The sequence below is a fragment of the Tasmannia lanceolata genome, unplaced genomic scaffold (genome assembly GCF_043159265.1).
Source record: "Tasmannia lanceolata isolate RefF3 unplaced genomic scaffold, GAP_Taslan_0.1 ptg000019l, whole genome shotgun sequence".
Classification (NCBI taxonomy): domain Eukaryota; kingdom Viridiplantae; phylum Streptophyta; class Magnoliopsida; order Canellales; family Winteraceae; genus Tasmannia; species Tasmannia lanceolata.
In genome coordinates this window covers 10,555,961-10,570,798 of record NW_027518696.1, presented here as the reverse complement: position 1 = coordinate 10,570,798, position 14,838 = coordinate 10,555,961, and the positions used below count along the sequence as shown (strand labels likewise).

The following is a 14,838-nucleotide window of genomic DNA, read 5'->3' as shown; positions in this document are numbered from 1 at the left end:
ACAACCTTGCAAAATTGAAACAAATTTTGAAAGAATACAGATTCTATGGACCACGATCAGCAGTGCAGCACTACAAACATGATAGATCACATGAGAAGTAGTTATATAAGGCTAAGCTATGATTTGTAGACACGGACACGAGTGTCGCGTGTCGACACGGACACGAAGTGTCAGACAGGGCAAACCCCTAAAATTAAAAACGGGGAAACAGCTAAAATACAAAGTATATAAAATCATGATTTGTGGATATGGATTCGTGTGTCGTGTTTCGACATGGATACGAGTCGTCTGACATTGCAACATCTAAAAATCTAAAAATGGCGACACTTACATACAAAATGAATGATTACTATCATAATTTGTAACAATATAAATATGGTATTTATTCATTTAACAAACTAATATATCTTAATAATTAATCAACTATAATCTAAAACAAACATGAGATAATCAAATAATGTATTCATCAATTGAATCTAGTTCTCTTTTGTCTCCAATATACAATGAAAAAGGGAGATCAATATGATACAATGAATATAGCATTAGGACAAGAGCTTGTTTGGGAGAGGGGACATAACAACAAATATTAGTTAAAGAAGAGTTTACAATAAAAGAAGAGATAATAAAAGAGGTAAACATAATATTCAATAATAAAACAGAATATCACACTTGACACCGTACAAAAACGCCCTCATTAAGGCTAACACTTCCAGTAGTACATTTAAAAGTGTACAAAGGAGTGTCAACGCATGTGGACACACATGTCGTGACAGACACGGCATGACACGTGTGTCGGCATTAAATTCAAAGTGTCAGCTAAATCATAGAGGCTAAGCTTAGTAGGAAATTCATGCAAAAGACAAATATTGCACTCAGTACATCCAAACAAGAAAAAAATGGAGTAAGAGCCGGAGTAATGGCAGGAAGCCAATTTAATACCAATTCACTCTGCTTATCAGTATATTGGACATGAACATCCCGAATGGACACTTGGATGCTGTCAAGAATCTGTAGATAAAAACAAGGTTACATGAGCTGCGAAGTAGCATGGAAAGAAAGTTCCCAATTAAAAGCAAGGCATTCACTATCTCCTAGTCAACCTGAACCAGCAACATGAGAAAGAAAGGTAACAAACAAAACATTGCTCAGATAAAACTCATGGATTCAAACAGAAGGATTTATAGATCTTCTAAGCCTGAACAAATATTTTCACGATTAAAGATTAAATGGAAGAAAAAATCACCTTAGCCGAAATGTATGAAATAAATGATTGCCCAGCCTGATTGTCTGGCATAAACGAACCTCAAGTCAGAATTTTTTTAAGCAGCAAATATGCAACATTAGATAGGAATCAAATCACTGAGCTGCTAAATGGAAACTTCCAGTGTTTAGACATCAAAAATGTCACTATATCATAAATATCACGCGAGATTGGTAAATTGGTAATAAATGTAAGGAATCCAATTACAAAAATTACTCTACGGCATCCATATAACCATGATTTCAAAAAATGGAAATATAGTACGTAAACTATATGTAAATGGTGAACATTTTACCGAAAAAGTTGAGCTTTCAACAATAAATGCCTGCTGAAATGATGCTCAAGTGGTACAAATCTTATAGTAAATTCCTCCCAAGGCTTTAGCATCATAGAAAGAACCATCAGATGTAAGTATGCCATGTCTATAATCATTTTGAAAAGAGATAATTTTACCAAACAGTATACGAAGCTGGGAGCATCCATGAAAATGGAGTTCTTCCACAAAAATAAGATAGATAGTCAAAACCAAGTATGATAGAAAATACGGTGGGAGCTATAGGGGGCTACAAAGAGTTGCTGTTTGCAGGTCTAGAAGGTAACCGGACGGGGGGGAAACTGGAAATATATTCTAAGGAAGTAATTAGTAGGGGGTGAAAGAAAATTAGGATTTGGAGGAATAATAAGCATCTTCGTTACATAAAAAATAAAAAGGCATCTTTGTTATATGGATACGGATGCGGATATCGGATACTACGGGCTCCAAGTTCCAAAATCTTAGGATACAGATACTGAAAGGATCCACACTATGTGAAAGTGGGATATAGGTAAGAATTCTTTAAGAAAATGTTAAGCTAGTTTAAACCAAATGTGGTTTGAGTTCTGAAAAGCACACATCTCTCTCATACAACAAATCAGCACCTCCTTTCCTAGGGACTTCTCTCTCTAGCTTAGGATTCTCATTTTACTTTATGGTGCGGAATATAAAAATAAGGGATCATTTACAACTTAGGATTCTCACTTCCTTTATTATGAGAAATATAAAAAGAATAAATAAGATTTGTGCTCAAAATGTCATCTTTCTTTTGTCTGTATGTGAGAGACCAGCACCTAAACAATAGTGACAACAGCAAAAGCCAAATATGAGGATACAACACAGACGTATCCCACAACCTTATCCTTAGTCCTTAGTCCTTGGTCCTTACTGTATCTTGCTGAGTTGAGTAGTCCACCCATTTTGAAGGATCCTGGTTTCATAGCTTAGCATGGCAGGTAACCATTGGCCACTCATTTCTGCCATAGAATAGGACTGTGCCACATAAAGTTGTGCAAGTTAGCATATTGAGCAGGTGGAAGCGTGGTGCAAGGACCAAAACTCTGCAGGACAAAGGGAGCAGATGAATTACTTGGTTCAACAATTGGGTAGGTCCCACTGTTACGTTCCATGTGGTTAAGGCAAACAGAATGAAATAGAGCTTGGAAAGTAGAGCGGAGCTCTTTTCCTTTTCTTTAACATATGCATGCATATACTGATCGTACGACTTTCTTAAGGGTAGTTTATGAATTACTCTTACAAGAAGAAAGTGAGCAATCAATTGATTGCTCTACCAGGGTAGCGTCGAATAAGAATGCTCATGTGAGTGAATGTTTTGACTGGATTGTCATAAAGTGATTTGGAGCCCTTGCTTTAGGAGGAATTTCTTTGATAGAGAATTGGAGTCGATCTCCCCGGCGTTAGAATTGTTAGAAGGTTGCTATATCAAAAGATGTGAGGTTGATAGAAGAATATGGATTTGGAACCCTTCCGGTTTTTTTCGGTAAAATCTTTTTATTTTCAGTTGGTACCTTCTAGTGGTGAGTCCCTTTCAGCCAAGGTTTGGAAGTATCATTGTCCCCCCTCAGTTAGTTTTTTTAGTTGGGCAGTGTGTTGTGGTTGAATTCAGACTGTTGAGTTCCTTAGAAAAAGGGGCATGTGGTTAGTCGATCATTGTCCTCTATGCTTAGAGGATGGGGAGTCTATTGACCATCTTTTTATTCATTGCAGGCTGGTGAGAGAGATTTGTGGGCTGTTATTGTCAAGGTTTGGTATTTGTTGGGTGTTTCCTAGATCGATTCCTGAGTTAATGAAGAGTTGGGAGTTTGTACCTTGGAAAAAGAAAGGGTAAGTATTATGGAAGATGTGTCTCCTAGCATTGTGGTGGGTTACTTGGAAAGAAAGGAATTCAAGGGTCTTTGAGGGAGTAGCTAAATCTTCTTATTGGCTCTATTTGAAAATTATAGCATTAGCTATATCATGGGCTAAAACTCTGCCGTTGTTTAGATTTGTTTCGGCTTTTGACCTTTGGGAGGGGCGGCGTATAGTTTGTTTTGAAGTCAAAAGAAAACCTCTGATTATTCACAGGTGGGAAGCCCCGCCTGCAGATTTTATCAAAGTCAATTTTGATGGATCTAGTTTGGGAAATTCGGGACCGGCTGGTGTTGGAGGTCTGTGCAGAGACTCTTTAGGATCGACTTTGTGGGCCTTTTCAGGACCTATTGGCATAACTGATTCGACTGAAGCGGATGTCAAAGCGGCATTCCAAAGAATCAAGCATTTGGGTATGGATCTGTATGATAAGGTGATAGTGGAAGGTGACTCTTCGAATGTGATAAGGTGCCTATCGGGATTGGTGGCTCCCCCTTGGAGGTTTCTTAGTTTCTTTGAGAAGATCTCAGACTTGACTTCAGGGTCTTCTATTGTCTTTAGGCATGTTAGGAGATCAGCAAATGATGAAGCTGATTCTCTCGCTAGATCAGGGGTATACATATTGGATTTGGAGTGGTTTGACTTCCTTCCTCCATGAGACGAAAAAAATTGATTGCTCTAACTGGGAAGCTTGTGCTCTTAGAAAAAATATCTATTCTCCCTAAACTCATTAATCCTATTACGGTATAGAAAGTAGCTTCGGGCAAAACCAAGGGAATGTGAGATAGAGGTAAACACGAATGGGGCTTCCAAAGGCAACTCTGATGTGTCTGGGAGTGGGGAAGTTATGAGAAACTATTGTGGTAAAGTCGTCTTTGCTTTTTCTTATTATTACAATACTGCAACTAACATGCAAGCGGAAGCAAGATGATGTTCGATGGCTTAAGATTCTACAAAAAGCTAGGATTTTATAAGATTTGGATCGAGTATGATAACAAGGTGTTAGTTGATTAACTTAAGGACAAAAAAGGACCCTCCCTGTTCCATAAAATTTTACTGGCATGATCTTATATTGCTTATAGCTGAGCTGAAACCATGGATGTCTCATGCCTACAGAGAGGTAAATCCAGTTACCGATTCTTTAGCCAATCATACTTGCGATAATAAATGTAATAATATCTTCAGATTTTGGAGAGATCTTCCTAATAGAGCAAGAGGTGTAGCTAAATGTGATGCTTTAGGTATAACAAGTATTCGACGTACGTAAGTTGAGAATTTTTTTGAATTCAGATGTACGTTGGTATTGAATTCAGATGTACATTGGTATGTCCCCTCTTGTACCTTTTTCTTATATTAAAAAAATTTAAGGTGCCAGCTCGGGTTCCTTGATAAATTACGGGTTCTGCAAAAAATAAGTTTACACAAGCACAATGTGGATCAGAGAAAGTGACAAATCATGACTTGCTAATCAAAATAAACATTTTGACACTATACACACATTAAGAAATACACGAAAGTGATTGAGATCCCAACCATTTAAAAGGTACGTCAAGTTATTTAATGTGATTTATATATTCAATACATGGCGGGGATGTGTAAGGCATTATGCATCCCACTAAACCTTATGCAAGTAAAAAAGTAATACCAAACACCGGTCTTGTTCATTACCAATCAGAGAGATCAGATAATATAGTTAAAAGCCATAGATTTCACCTTCTGTCAATTAAAAACTTGATACACACATCACAAGATGTTTATAAGGACAGATTACAATACTAGTTTGAAACTTGTTGAACCCACCACATACACGCCTTGAAAATTTTGCTAGCTCTGCTGCCGCAAGCTTTGCCTTTTTCCCAGCTAATTCCCTTCTTTCAACTGAATCCAAACCCCACTATCCAAGACAGAACAAAAATTAATTTATTAGATTCTCCATGACCTGATTCTGACCCACAATTCACTACAATTTTTTCAATTTTTTCTGAAGTTCCCCTCAAATAAACCAATACAGGCAAGGTTTTCTCTAATGGAATTACGCACCTCATTGTCATCTCGTTGGCAGGCGCATATGAAGACATCCTCTAAAACAATTATTATAGGGTCCCAACCAAGCTTTTTCCATGGAATTTTAATGCTCAACCTCCCAACCCTCCCTGTAGATTGTAGGAAAAAATTAAGATGGCCACGGATCTAGATGTGCAGTAGGAAAGATAAATATATAAAAACTAAAGACAATATGCTTTCATTACTATAATTTATGAAGGCAAGGGACATGCTTTCATTGCAAAACAACTAAGTCAACAAGAAATCTAGGTTTAAAATTTCGGTTTCGGTTGCCACAAAAACAGAAACATTTCAGTTTCAGTTAGAAACTTTAGTGGAAATCCTATAAAATCAAATAAACATATGGGAACATATGCAAATGATAGATTTCGGTCGTTTTGTGTCGATTTCAGTGGAAACTTAAAACCATGCAAGGAATTAGTATCAATGGACTTGGAGGAGATCGTATTTTTATGAAAGCATTAAACATGCCGTGCTGAGCTAGATGGAGAACTTCTTGGTACAAATCTTGCTAGAACACATCACTTATGTGACGTGATAAATGCACGCGGAGGCTTGTAAAAACCGGGAGGCTGATATCCACTTGAGTACCGAAGGGAAGCACAACTACTAAAGGATTATAATAAAACTACTGCTACAACTTAATCATTAAACACATGAAAAGAATGAACGTTCTAAAAAACTCTTCTATAATTACTTAGGAAAAAATTTCAAAAAAAATTACTTAACAAAATCTGGCAGCAGTAACTTTGAACCCATTAGAAGCTGAAACGTGATTTACATTCTTACTGGCAAAAAAATTGTTTATTTAAACTTCCTACGATGAGTAAATTTCTGAAATTCTTACTTCAGAAACCATGATTGTGCAAAATTGGCATTCCGGAACAGCGAACAGTACGTAGTAAAATGCAATGACTTTATAAGGTGCACGAAGCATGAAAGAGGGACTAAGATCTTATCTAATCCAATGCTTACTAGGAAGATCAAACCATGATGATCCCCAAAGCCACCATTGAATGGAAGATACATCAAACCCACTGCATGGAATGGTAATTTACCATGCCAACCAATGAATGAAAACCAGTCTTCCGTAAAACAGTGTAGGAAACAAACTTGAATGCTCATCAAACTAAGTAAAACCTACAACCATGCAGGTTTTTTGCACATACGATATAAAGAACGTGTGGATCTCCCATTCCCTATCGCCCAAATGTATTTCTGCATATAATTCATGTGTATGTATTTATGTCACATTCATGTACCAAGAAAACATCCGATATGCACGGACATTACACGAAAGACACGTGTTTTATGATTAGATTTTTATGAGGTAGAAATAGAGCGAGGGGTTAAAATTGTGAGGTATTAAAAATCATAAAGAAATGTACATCAATAAGGTAGTTAATAGCTATGGAGATATTTACTTGCATAAGATAAGTAATAGCTATAAAGAGATTTACATATATAGATAAGGTATTTAATAGTTAAAGAAAACTTTACATTTATGAGTTTTTATGTAACCAGAGGTCACCCAAGTTTTCCCATTATGTGTAACATAGATAAATAGAGGAGTTATTATTTATTACTATTTTCGACACATTTTTCTTATTTTTTTGCAATTTTGTATAAACTAAACCAAAAAACTTATATTGGATTGTCCAATGCATGTTTAATACAAGCTCCTATAGGCTATGATTTACATGACAATTCTTCAAATGAAGGAGAAATATATAGATTTCGGCATTATCCAGATACTACAAAGGCCGATTGCTGATTAAAGTAATCAAAATAGTATAAACAAAACCAGTGTTCAATACCTTGCTTTAATGCAAATGGCAATTGGAGGTAGTCGAATGCTTCGAGAATTAGCTCTACATTCTCCAGTAATACTTCTTCTGCACGACGAATTCAAACAGACTTAACTTGTATATATAAAACCAACAAGAAAAGCCCTAAGGGCACAACGAATTAAAACTATATAAAACCAACAAGAAAAACCCTAAGGGCACAACAAATTCAAACTAACTTAACTTCTATAAAGAAAACCAACAAGAAAAACCCTAAGCATGAAATCTCAACTATTTTTCTGTCTGCAGATTCTTCTCAAACCAAAATCGACCTAAAGCGAACAATTGAGAATGAATCTCCGTACCTTTCCATACGTCGATCTTGAGCTGCTTCTTCTGGATGTCCTTTACGTATCCACCAAGATAACCAGTGATCAATTGATGAACCAACCCTTCGAACATTGCTGAGAGAGGAAGGAGGGCATCTAGGGTTTCTAAAATTCAAACAAGGAGTGCGTTTTTTAACCGGAACCAAAATGGCCCTTTTTGCAAGTTTCGACGCTGAGATTAAAAACTGAATGATGCGTGGTTTACTTTGTTTCGATAATGGCACTCCTATGTTTGCTTCTGCTTCACGATAGCCAATGGTAAAGTGATTAATTAAGGGGGGTGATATTCCCCATAAACGGATAAAATCCCCCTTTCTGTGAGAATGGTTCACTGCTTGAGGATAAATTCACCCCCCCTCCCCCCTCCCCCCTTACCGTTTTTCTTTGCCCCTAAAACCTAACGAATAACGTTAAAAGGGGCGGATTTTATCCGCTAGAGGGGTGGAAAATATCATTTCCCTTAATTAAGGGTCTCTCTCTCTCTAATATTTTAAAAAGATACTATTCAAGGGGCACCATAGGTTGCAAGACCACAGTCCTCTTTTGTAGTTATATGATTCAATTGTAACTTTTTTTTAACCCGGAATTTATCAAGGAAGCCGGGCAGAATCCTAAATTTTATTGGTAGGAATAAAAGATAAAAGCGGAGGACGGTGGCTTTATAAGCCACTAACGCACAGGTAACTCCCTGCGCAGCTGCGCATGAACACTTCTCTCGTATAAAATAACTAAACGTTATACATTTGGTCGCATCTCGCAGCTTCTTTGGTTTCCTTTGGAATGCTGGTCCAATCCTAATAGACAGTGTTGATACCAGTATCGCATGCATAATTTGCCAAACTATCTGCAACAGGATTGCCTTCCCTGCAGATATGAGTGATGAAAAAAAGCTATAGAAGATAATATATCTCTTATTTCTTTTACTGTATAATGAATGTGCGATGGGGATCTATTTTTACCTCTAATGATACAAATAAGAAGCAGGCTATCAGATTCGACCCATACTTTTTTATATCTAGGGTCACACTAGCATTGCTCTTGTTTCAGCCACCATATATCCCATTGCAACTTTTAACCTATAAATAGCCCAAAAATCATAAATACATAATTACGATGAATTAATATAGTTAGCTGCACTTCATTCCCATTGATCACCTCCATGCGGCGTCAATGAATCAGTGTCAAAACATAAGGATAAAGGCGTTCATATTAATATGGAAGTATTCTCCAAAAGATGAATGTGAAATCTGACTACGTGCTTAATGAAATAGGAAGCAAAATGTCAAAAAGGATGGATTAGTAGTGCATTGTGCTTGATTGACTCACTCATCATTTTAAAAAAACGTACGATAATGATTGATCATGAAGAACCGCCTTTTTATGAAAATTAATCCCACAAAAAGCCTCTAGATTTTCCCAAAAAATGGTTTACGGAAATGGCTTAAAATCACAAAAATAGACTGCAATTGCAAAAAATTATGAAAAATGAAGTTTTAACACCAGGAAAAAAATGAAATAACTAAACTTTATTTTAAAGGAAACAAGCTCGAGGATGCAGAAATTAAACACATTTAGAGATGCATTGACTATAATAATTTACATTTTAAACAAAGCTCCTACTAAAGCTACTAATTTGATGCCATATGAATCGTGAAATGGGCATAAACATGATATTTCTATTTAAAAGATTCAGGGAGCAAAACACATTTCTCGATACGCCTATGCAACGACCACTTAGGTACAAGTTAAATAATAAATCATAGTGCATGTGCACATTTATAGAATGTTCTGATGATGCCAGGTGATATAGTTTCTATTATGATAAAACTCGGTTAATGAGAAGTATAATAAATTAGGGATGCAGAGATGGACAGAATATAATGATACGAAGATATTTTGTTTCGATGATGATCCTATATAATTGATGCAGGGCTTAAAGAAACGGTAGAAAACACGACCTAAACAAAGAACAAGACTAATAAGAAACCCAAGCTATTTAGTAGATTTTTATTCCTACATAGATGATAACAATCAAGATGAAACTATTTAGAGAAACATGTATATACTATATACACACTTTATGTACTTGATTGACCTAAAGGTTTAAAAGATGTGAGGGATGAGATAAAATCTACATAAAATAACAAGTACAGAAGAATGCCTTGGACTATAGAAAAAGTAAGGCCCACCTGTACTTTTACTTGCTCATTTTTTCTTTCCTCTCATTAAATATGGAGCCCCAACAGAATTGTTTCATGTTCCTCAAAGTAAGGTATTTAATAAGATGAGAAATGCTTAAAAGAAAGTCACTTTAAGCTCATTCATAAAAATATTTATTGGGCCATACTGTTGTCTCGTAATAATTATATTTGTTGATCGAACGGCGAGCATCACACCGGACAAATGAACACCTAGCTAGATTGAATGATCCCATACCCTTTCCATCAAGCCATGTTTAGGGCTACCAGAAAAGCTAAGTTGTTGATTTTTTTTCTGTTTAGTAAGACACGCCGTGTGATGCAGAGGTAGACACTGTAAAAGATTGAAAAAGTTGAGATTAAGATAATATTTTTTAATATTAAGATAAGAGAATGGACAAAATTACTATTATCATAAAGATAAACTGTTTAGTTGCTACCATTGAATTTGGAATCCTGAACAGACTGCCGATGATAAGCCAGAGGAAGGTGAGGATGACAAACTACTATTTCTAATCTGTATAAATAATTCCATAAAAAATCTAAATGAGGGGACATAGATCATATAATTATGATTACAAAGCTAAAACAAGGGAAATGATACCCGACCCCCCCTCCCAAAACAGATAAAATCCCCCTCTTTAACGGTTTCTGTGAGGATGGTTCACTGCTTGAGGATAAATTCACCCCCTTTAACGTTTTACTTTGCCTTTAAAACTTAACGGATAACGTTGGGGGGGGGGGGGGGGGGGGGGAAGGGGGGGATATCATTCCTCCGACACAGTTCCAAACGAGGGACATAGATAATAGAATTACGATCACAATTACAAAGCCCATATAAATACCTTGATCACATTGAAGGTTGTTAGTGAAATTTAAGTTCTTGGATTGGTTCTTGATCTGTTATGTGAAACTTCAACACATACCGACTTGTTTGATTTAATCAAATGTCAAGAAGACATAATACGTATAACGTGTAAAGCTTGATCGAAGGGTTGGTATGTCAGTAGTCCAATTTCTTCGTAAATCTTGGAACAGTTATTCAATCTGTACATGCCAATCTTCCACGTGTTTGCTGATTTTTTGTGTCATTAAACTACAACAAATGGCAATGGGCACTGATGGGGTATGAAAAACAGCAACTAATGAGCTGTCGACATGTGGCCCCAGGAGGGCCCACCACAAATCCAGCATCGGCCCAAGGGCAATCCGGTAATTACCTAAGAGTAGGTAAACCTAAACCCACAAAAGGGCCGACACCTGTCCTGAGGTAGATAATTCAACCACCCCAGGTCTCCCCCTATAAAAGGCTTCTTAAGGCTCAAAGCAAGGGGTAATAACTTATAAGCTACCACTCCTAAATTTTTGGCTCTGCACTCCTGCTCATACTGACTTGAGTGTCGAAGGGCCCGTCCGGAGCAACGACTCCAGGTTGGTCTTTTGACCTCGTGTGCTATTGTGCAGGACTCCGCTCTTTCACTTTGGCTCCTCGGCTCCTCGGGTCCTCCAGCTCAACTCTTACGTCACTGCAGTATCTGTTACTGATTTTAGGCTTGACAGGCACTATGTTGATTCCTTCCCTGACTGCTATTTGAGCCAATGGTTCAAAAAAGTGATCAAATTTTTAAAGAAAAATAAGTATGCAGTCATAATCCTAGACTCTAAAGCCATAATTCATGACATTTTAAAAGACCCAGAGAGAGAGAGAGAGGGGAGGGGAGAGATTTTAGAAGGCTATTTGATAAATAAAATTTAATTGAGATGGAGAAAACCGCGAAAGTTCAATTAAGAGATATGGAAACTGTGGAAGTTTAAATGAGAGAGAGAGAGAGAGAGAGAGAGAGAGAGAGAGAGAGAGAGAGATTTTAGGAGTCTATTTAAAGGAAATTCAATTGAGAGAAAGAGAGAGGTTTGGCACAATTGAGAGAGATTTAGGAGGCAATTTAAAGGAAATTCAATCGGGAAGAGAGATGGAAATCGTGGGAGAGATAGGGGAGATATTTTAGGGATGTCGGGCATTTGGGAAGTGAGGCTGGTTTTTTGTGCTGATTTTTAGTTGGGGGGTTTCGGCATGAAATCTGATTATAGAAGGAATTTGTATTATTTATAGGTGCCATGTTATAATGAGGCTAGATGGGGGACTGCTACGTCAACGTCCAATCAGGCTCTCTCCTTGTCCCAAATTTATACTTAATTGATTTGATTCAATCTGTTGAATTATGAGGAACCTTTACATAGAACAACTCATGGGTTCCTACACCCAAATTAGATACTTTTGATATCGAGGAACCTTTTTACCGATTTCCTCTATTCCAATGAATTTATTTTTAATAGTTTGATTGTTTGGATCAATTTTAACTGCATCGAATAGAAATTTCAAACGTTTCATTTTATTTTATGAGGGTTGGATTCAAAGCGGGTGTAAATATTACAAATTGACTTATTATACTCCTGACTATGAAACCAAAGATATTGTTATCTTGGCAGCATTCCGAGTAACTCCTCAACCCAACAGTGAAATCCCCATATTAAAATCCCCATCCTGCTACATTATAATAGCTAGATAGATGCATAGAATGTCCAGATGAGTATAAGACCATGTTGGTTGCCTTATGATGTTCTACAAGTCCAACAATCTCGATCTAAGGTGAGATAAAACAATTGCCTTTTACCATTGAATGTGAAAGTGTTTTTTTTCTTTTTCCATTTTTTAGGTAGCAGTCCTCTAGCTTTGGATTTTGATAATTGATCTGTCCAAAATTGATTATTCGGCCATGTTTGTTTTTTATTTTGAGAACGGTTTGTGACTCCGAAATTGATCATTGGAGTCAAAATTAAACGTAATTTTCAATCGAATAATCAGTTATAGACTCAAATCAATTCTCAAAATCCAAAACAAACAAGGCTTTAGACTCAAGATTAAACATAATTTTGAGTCCAATAATCAGTTGTGGACTCAAATCGATTTTCAAAATCCAAAACATTAGGGAATGTAAGTCCAATAAACAGTTATGGAGTCAAAAATCAATCCTCAAAATCCATAACAAGTGCCGCCTAATCTGACAATACATAAGTAAAACGGAATCCTCCACGCCGTGGGTGCGCCACTTGGCAATTCCTCTGCACTACGTGACAACTCAGTTTAGTTTTTATTGTTACGAAACGTCATGAAATCTCAGGAAAAGATAGGCTTTTAATAAATTTCCTAGCACTACTCAATTTCATTTATATTTTTTATGAAACGTCGAGGAATCTTGGGAAGAGATAAGCTTTTAATAAATTTTCTGGCACAGCTCAATTTCATTTATATTGTTTTTACGAAGCGTTACGGAATCTCTGGGAAAGATAAGACTTATCTGTCTTCATAAAAAACTAGCTAAAAATGGATTAGTCATCCTCATCTCTTTCTATCAGTGGTAGAGTTTTAGTAGAACTCAGGCATTCGCATTATAAATGCTTTTCTCCACCATATTTTTCATCTCTCTCTCTATAGATTTCCTTGTCCCTGAACATACGACAGCTGCATCGCAACTTCCATTGGACAATGGCATGAATAGAGATTCAGACGATCTCTCAAAAATTTTCAGGCTTTTCCCCTAATGTACGCAGCGACCTTTGTTTATATGGATTTGATTATTTTTTGAGCTCTATATATCTATAGTTTCTGAACTTCTTTTTTTCCTTTTATATTTCTATCGATTTTCATGGATTTTGCAATTCAAAGTACGTGCAGAGATAAAAGTCGACGAACACGGGGCGGCCTCTCAATTTCTCCACCTACCTTTTCCCCACTTGGATATTTTAGGTAAGAGGAAGAGATTGAGATAGTTCTCTCTGGATTTCTCCCACTCTCTCTTTATTTTATCTTTTGATGTATAACCCAAACATGTGAAGCTGTTTTATATTTATTTCTGTTTTTCTTCACTCAGTCTATATGGGATCCAATATTTGAACCAATTTTTTGAACCTGTGTACATACCATTTTAAAACGTTTGAGGGCTAATTGATGGAAATCTGTGAAGTATTTTTTAATTAATGTCTTTATTTTTTTCCTTTTACTCCCAACGGTCAAATATTTGAACCCAACTTTATGATTCTTCTACCCCTCCGAACCCATATGGCTGCTTTTTTCTTCTTTTTCCTATCAAGCTATATTTAATAATCCATGAAAAACTACTTCAGCCTTCTTAAGCCCGGTTTGTTTTGGAGTTTGAAAACGGCACTCAGTATTGGACTCACAATAAAGTTAAGAACTTTTAGTGATATTTTTCCTCACACTTTTCCCAAAAAAAAAAAAAAAATCCTACAATCCAAACAATTTTTACATTTCTATTTTTGAAACCATGGTCATGTCTCTAGTTGGTCGGTCAGTGAACCTTCTCTATTCCGCCGACCAAAAACACAATGGGCCCATATTGTTTGAATGATCCAAAGCATTCATTTGATAGGCCTTGACATAGATAGGGTGTGCCCAAAAAATCAATTCCACAGGATCATTCTAACCCTTCGATCAATGGATGGACCATTGAAAAGTGCTGGTGTGCGGTTGATGGGTTTGAAACTACGGAGCTATCGTTGCATGTATAACTGTAATTTTCCCAGAAAAGAAACCGTACACATGTCAGTTAGGGAAAAAAAAAATCCTGGTGGGCCCAAAAAGTCAAAAACCCTTTGCAGAAGGGCCTAAAACAGAGCAGACAGAGAGAAAAGGTCAGAGATTAGCCTTTTGCGAATCATCCTTTTTTATGTTTTATTTTTTTCGGGAGATGATTTTTTCGCCTCAGCGTAGGATAAAGCGCCCCAATTTTGACTTGAATCGCAGGCAGAGTTCAACGCTTTTTGACGTCAAATCACGTTACAAGCGGGCGCATTATCCTAGAGGGGGGCGAAAAAATCACCGCCCTTTTTTTCACCGAGTACTCAGAAGCTTCGAATTGTTTTTTTTTCCTTTGACAAA

The 14,838-nt window shown here is 36.7% G+C and overlaps 1 protein-coding gene across 5 annotated transcripts in view; it reads right to left on the bottom strand.

The window, feature by feature from the left end:
- The window catches only part of LOC143852521 (vacuolar protein sorting-associated protein, putative (DUF1162)), a 133,999-nt gene extending 126,105 nt beyond the window's left edge, over window positions 1-7,894 (bottom strand). Inside the window, exons 1-6 of one of the 5 annotated variants that reach the window (XR_013236781.1) lie at window positions 7,660-7,894; window positions 7,325-7,402; window positions 5,484-5,596; window positions 5,244-5,337; window positions 1,244-1,287; window positions 940-1,008 (exon numbers count right to left, since the gene is read on the bottom strand). Coding sequence is in view for 3 of the 5 variants with exons in the window: in XM_077361923.1 (XP_077218038.1) it covers window positions 940-1,008; window positions 1,244-1,287; window positions 5,244-5,337; window positions 5,484-5,596; window positions 7,325-7,402; window positions 7,660-7,756 (495 nt within the window). In the remaining 2 variants the exon portion in view is untranslated. Of the gene's footprint in view, window positions 1-939; window positions 1,009-1,243; window positions 1,288-2,463; window positions 2,636-4,784; window positions 4,846-5,243; window positions 5,338-5,483; window positions 5,597-7,324; window positions 7,403-7,659 lie in introns of those variants that run through there. The other 4 variants (XM_077361923.1, XM_077361924.1, XM_077361926.1 and 1 more) reach the window with 4 other exon arrangements.
- Between the last annotated feature and the right edge of the window lie 6,944 nt (window positions 7,895-14,838).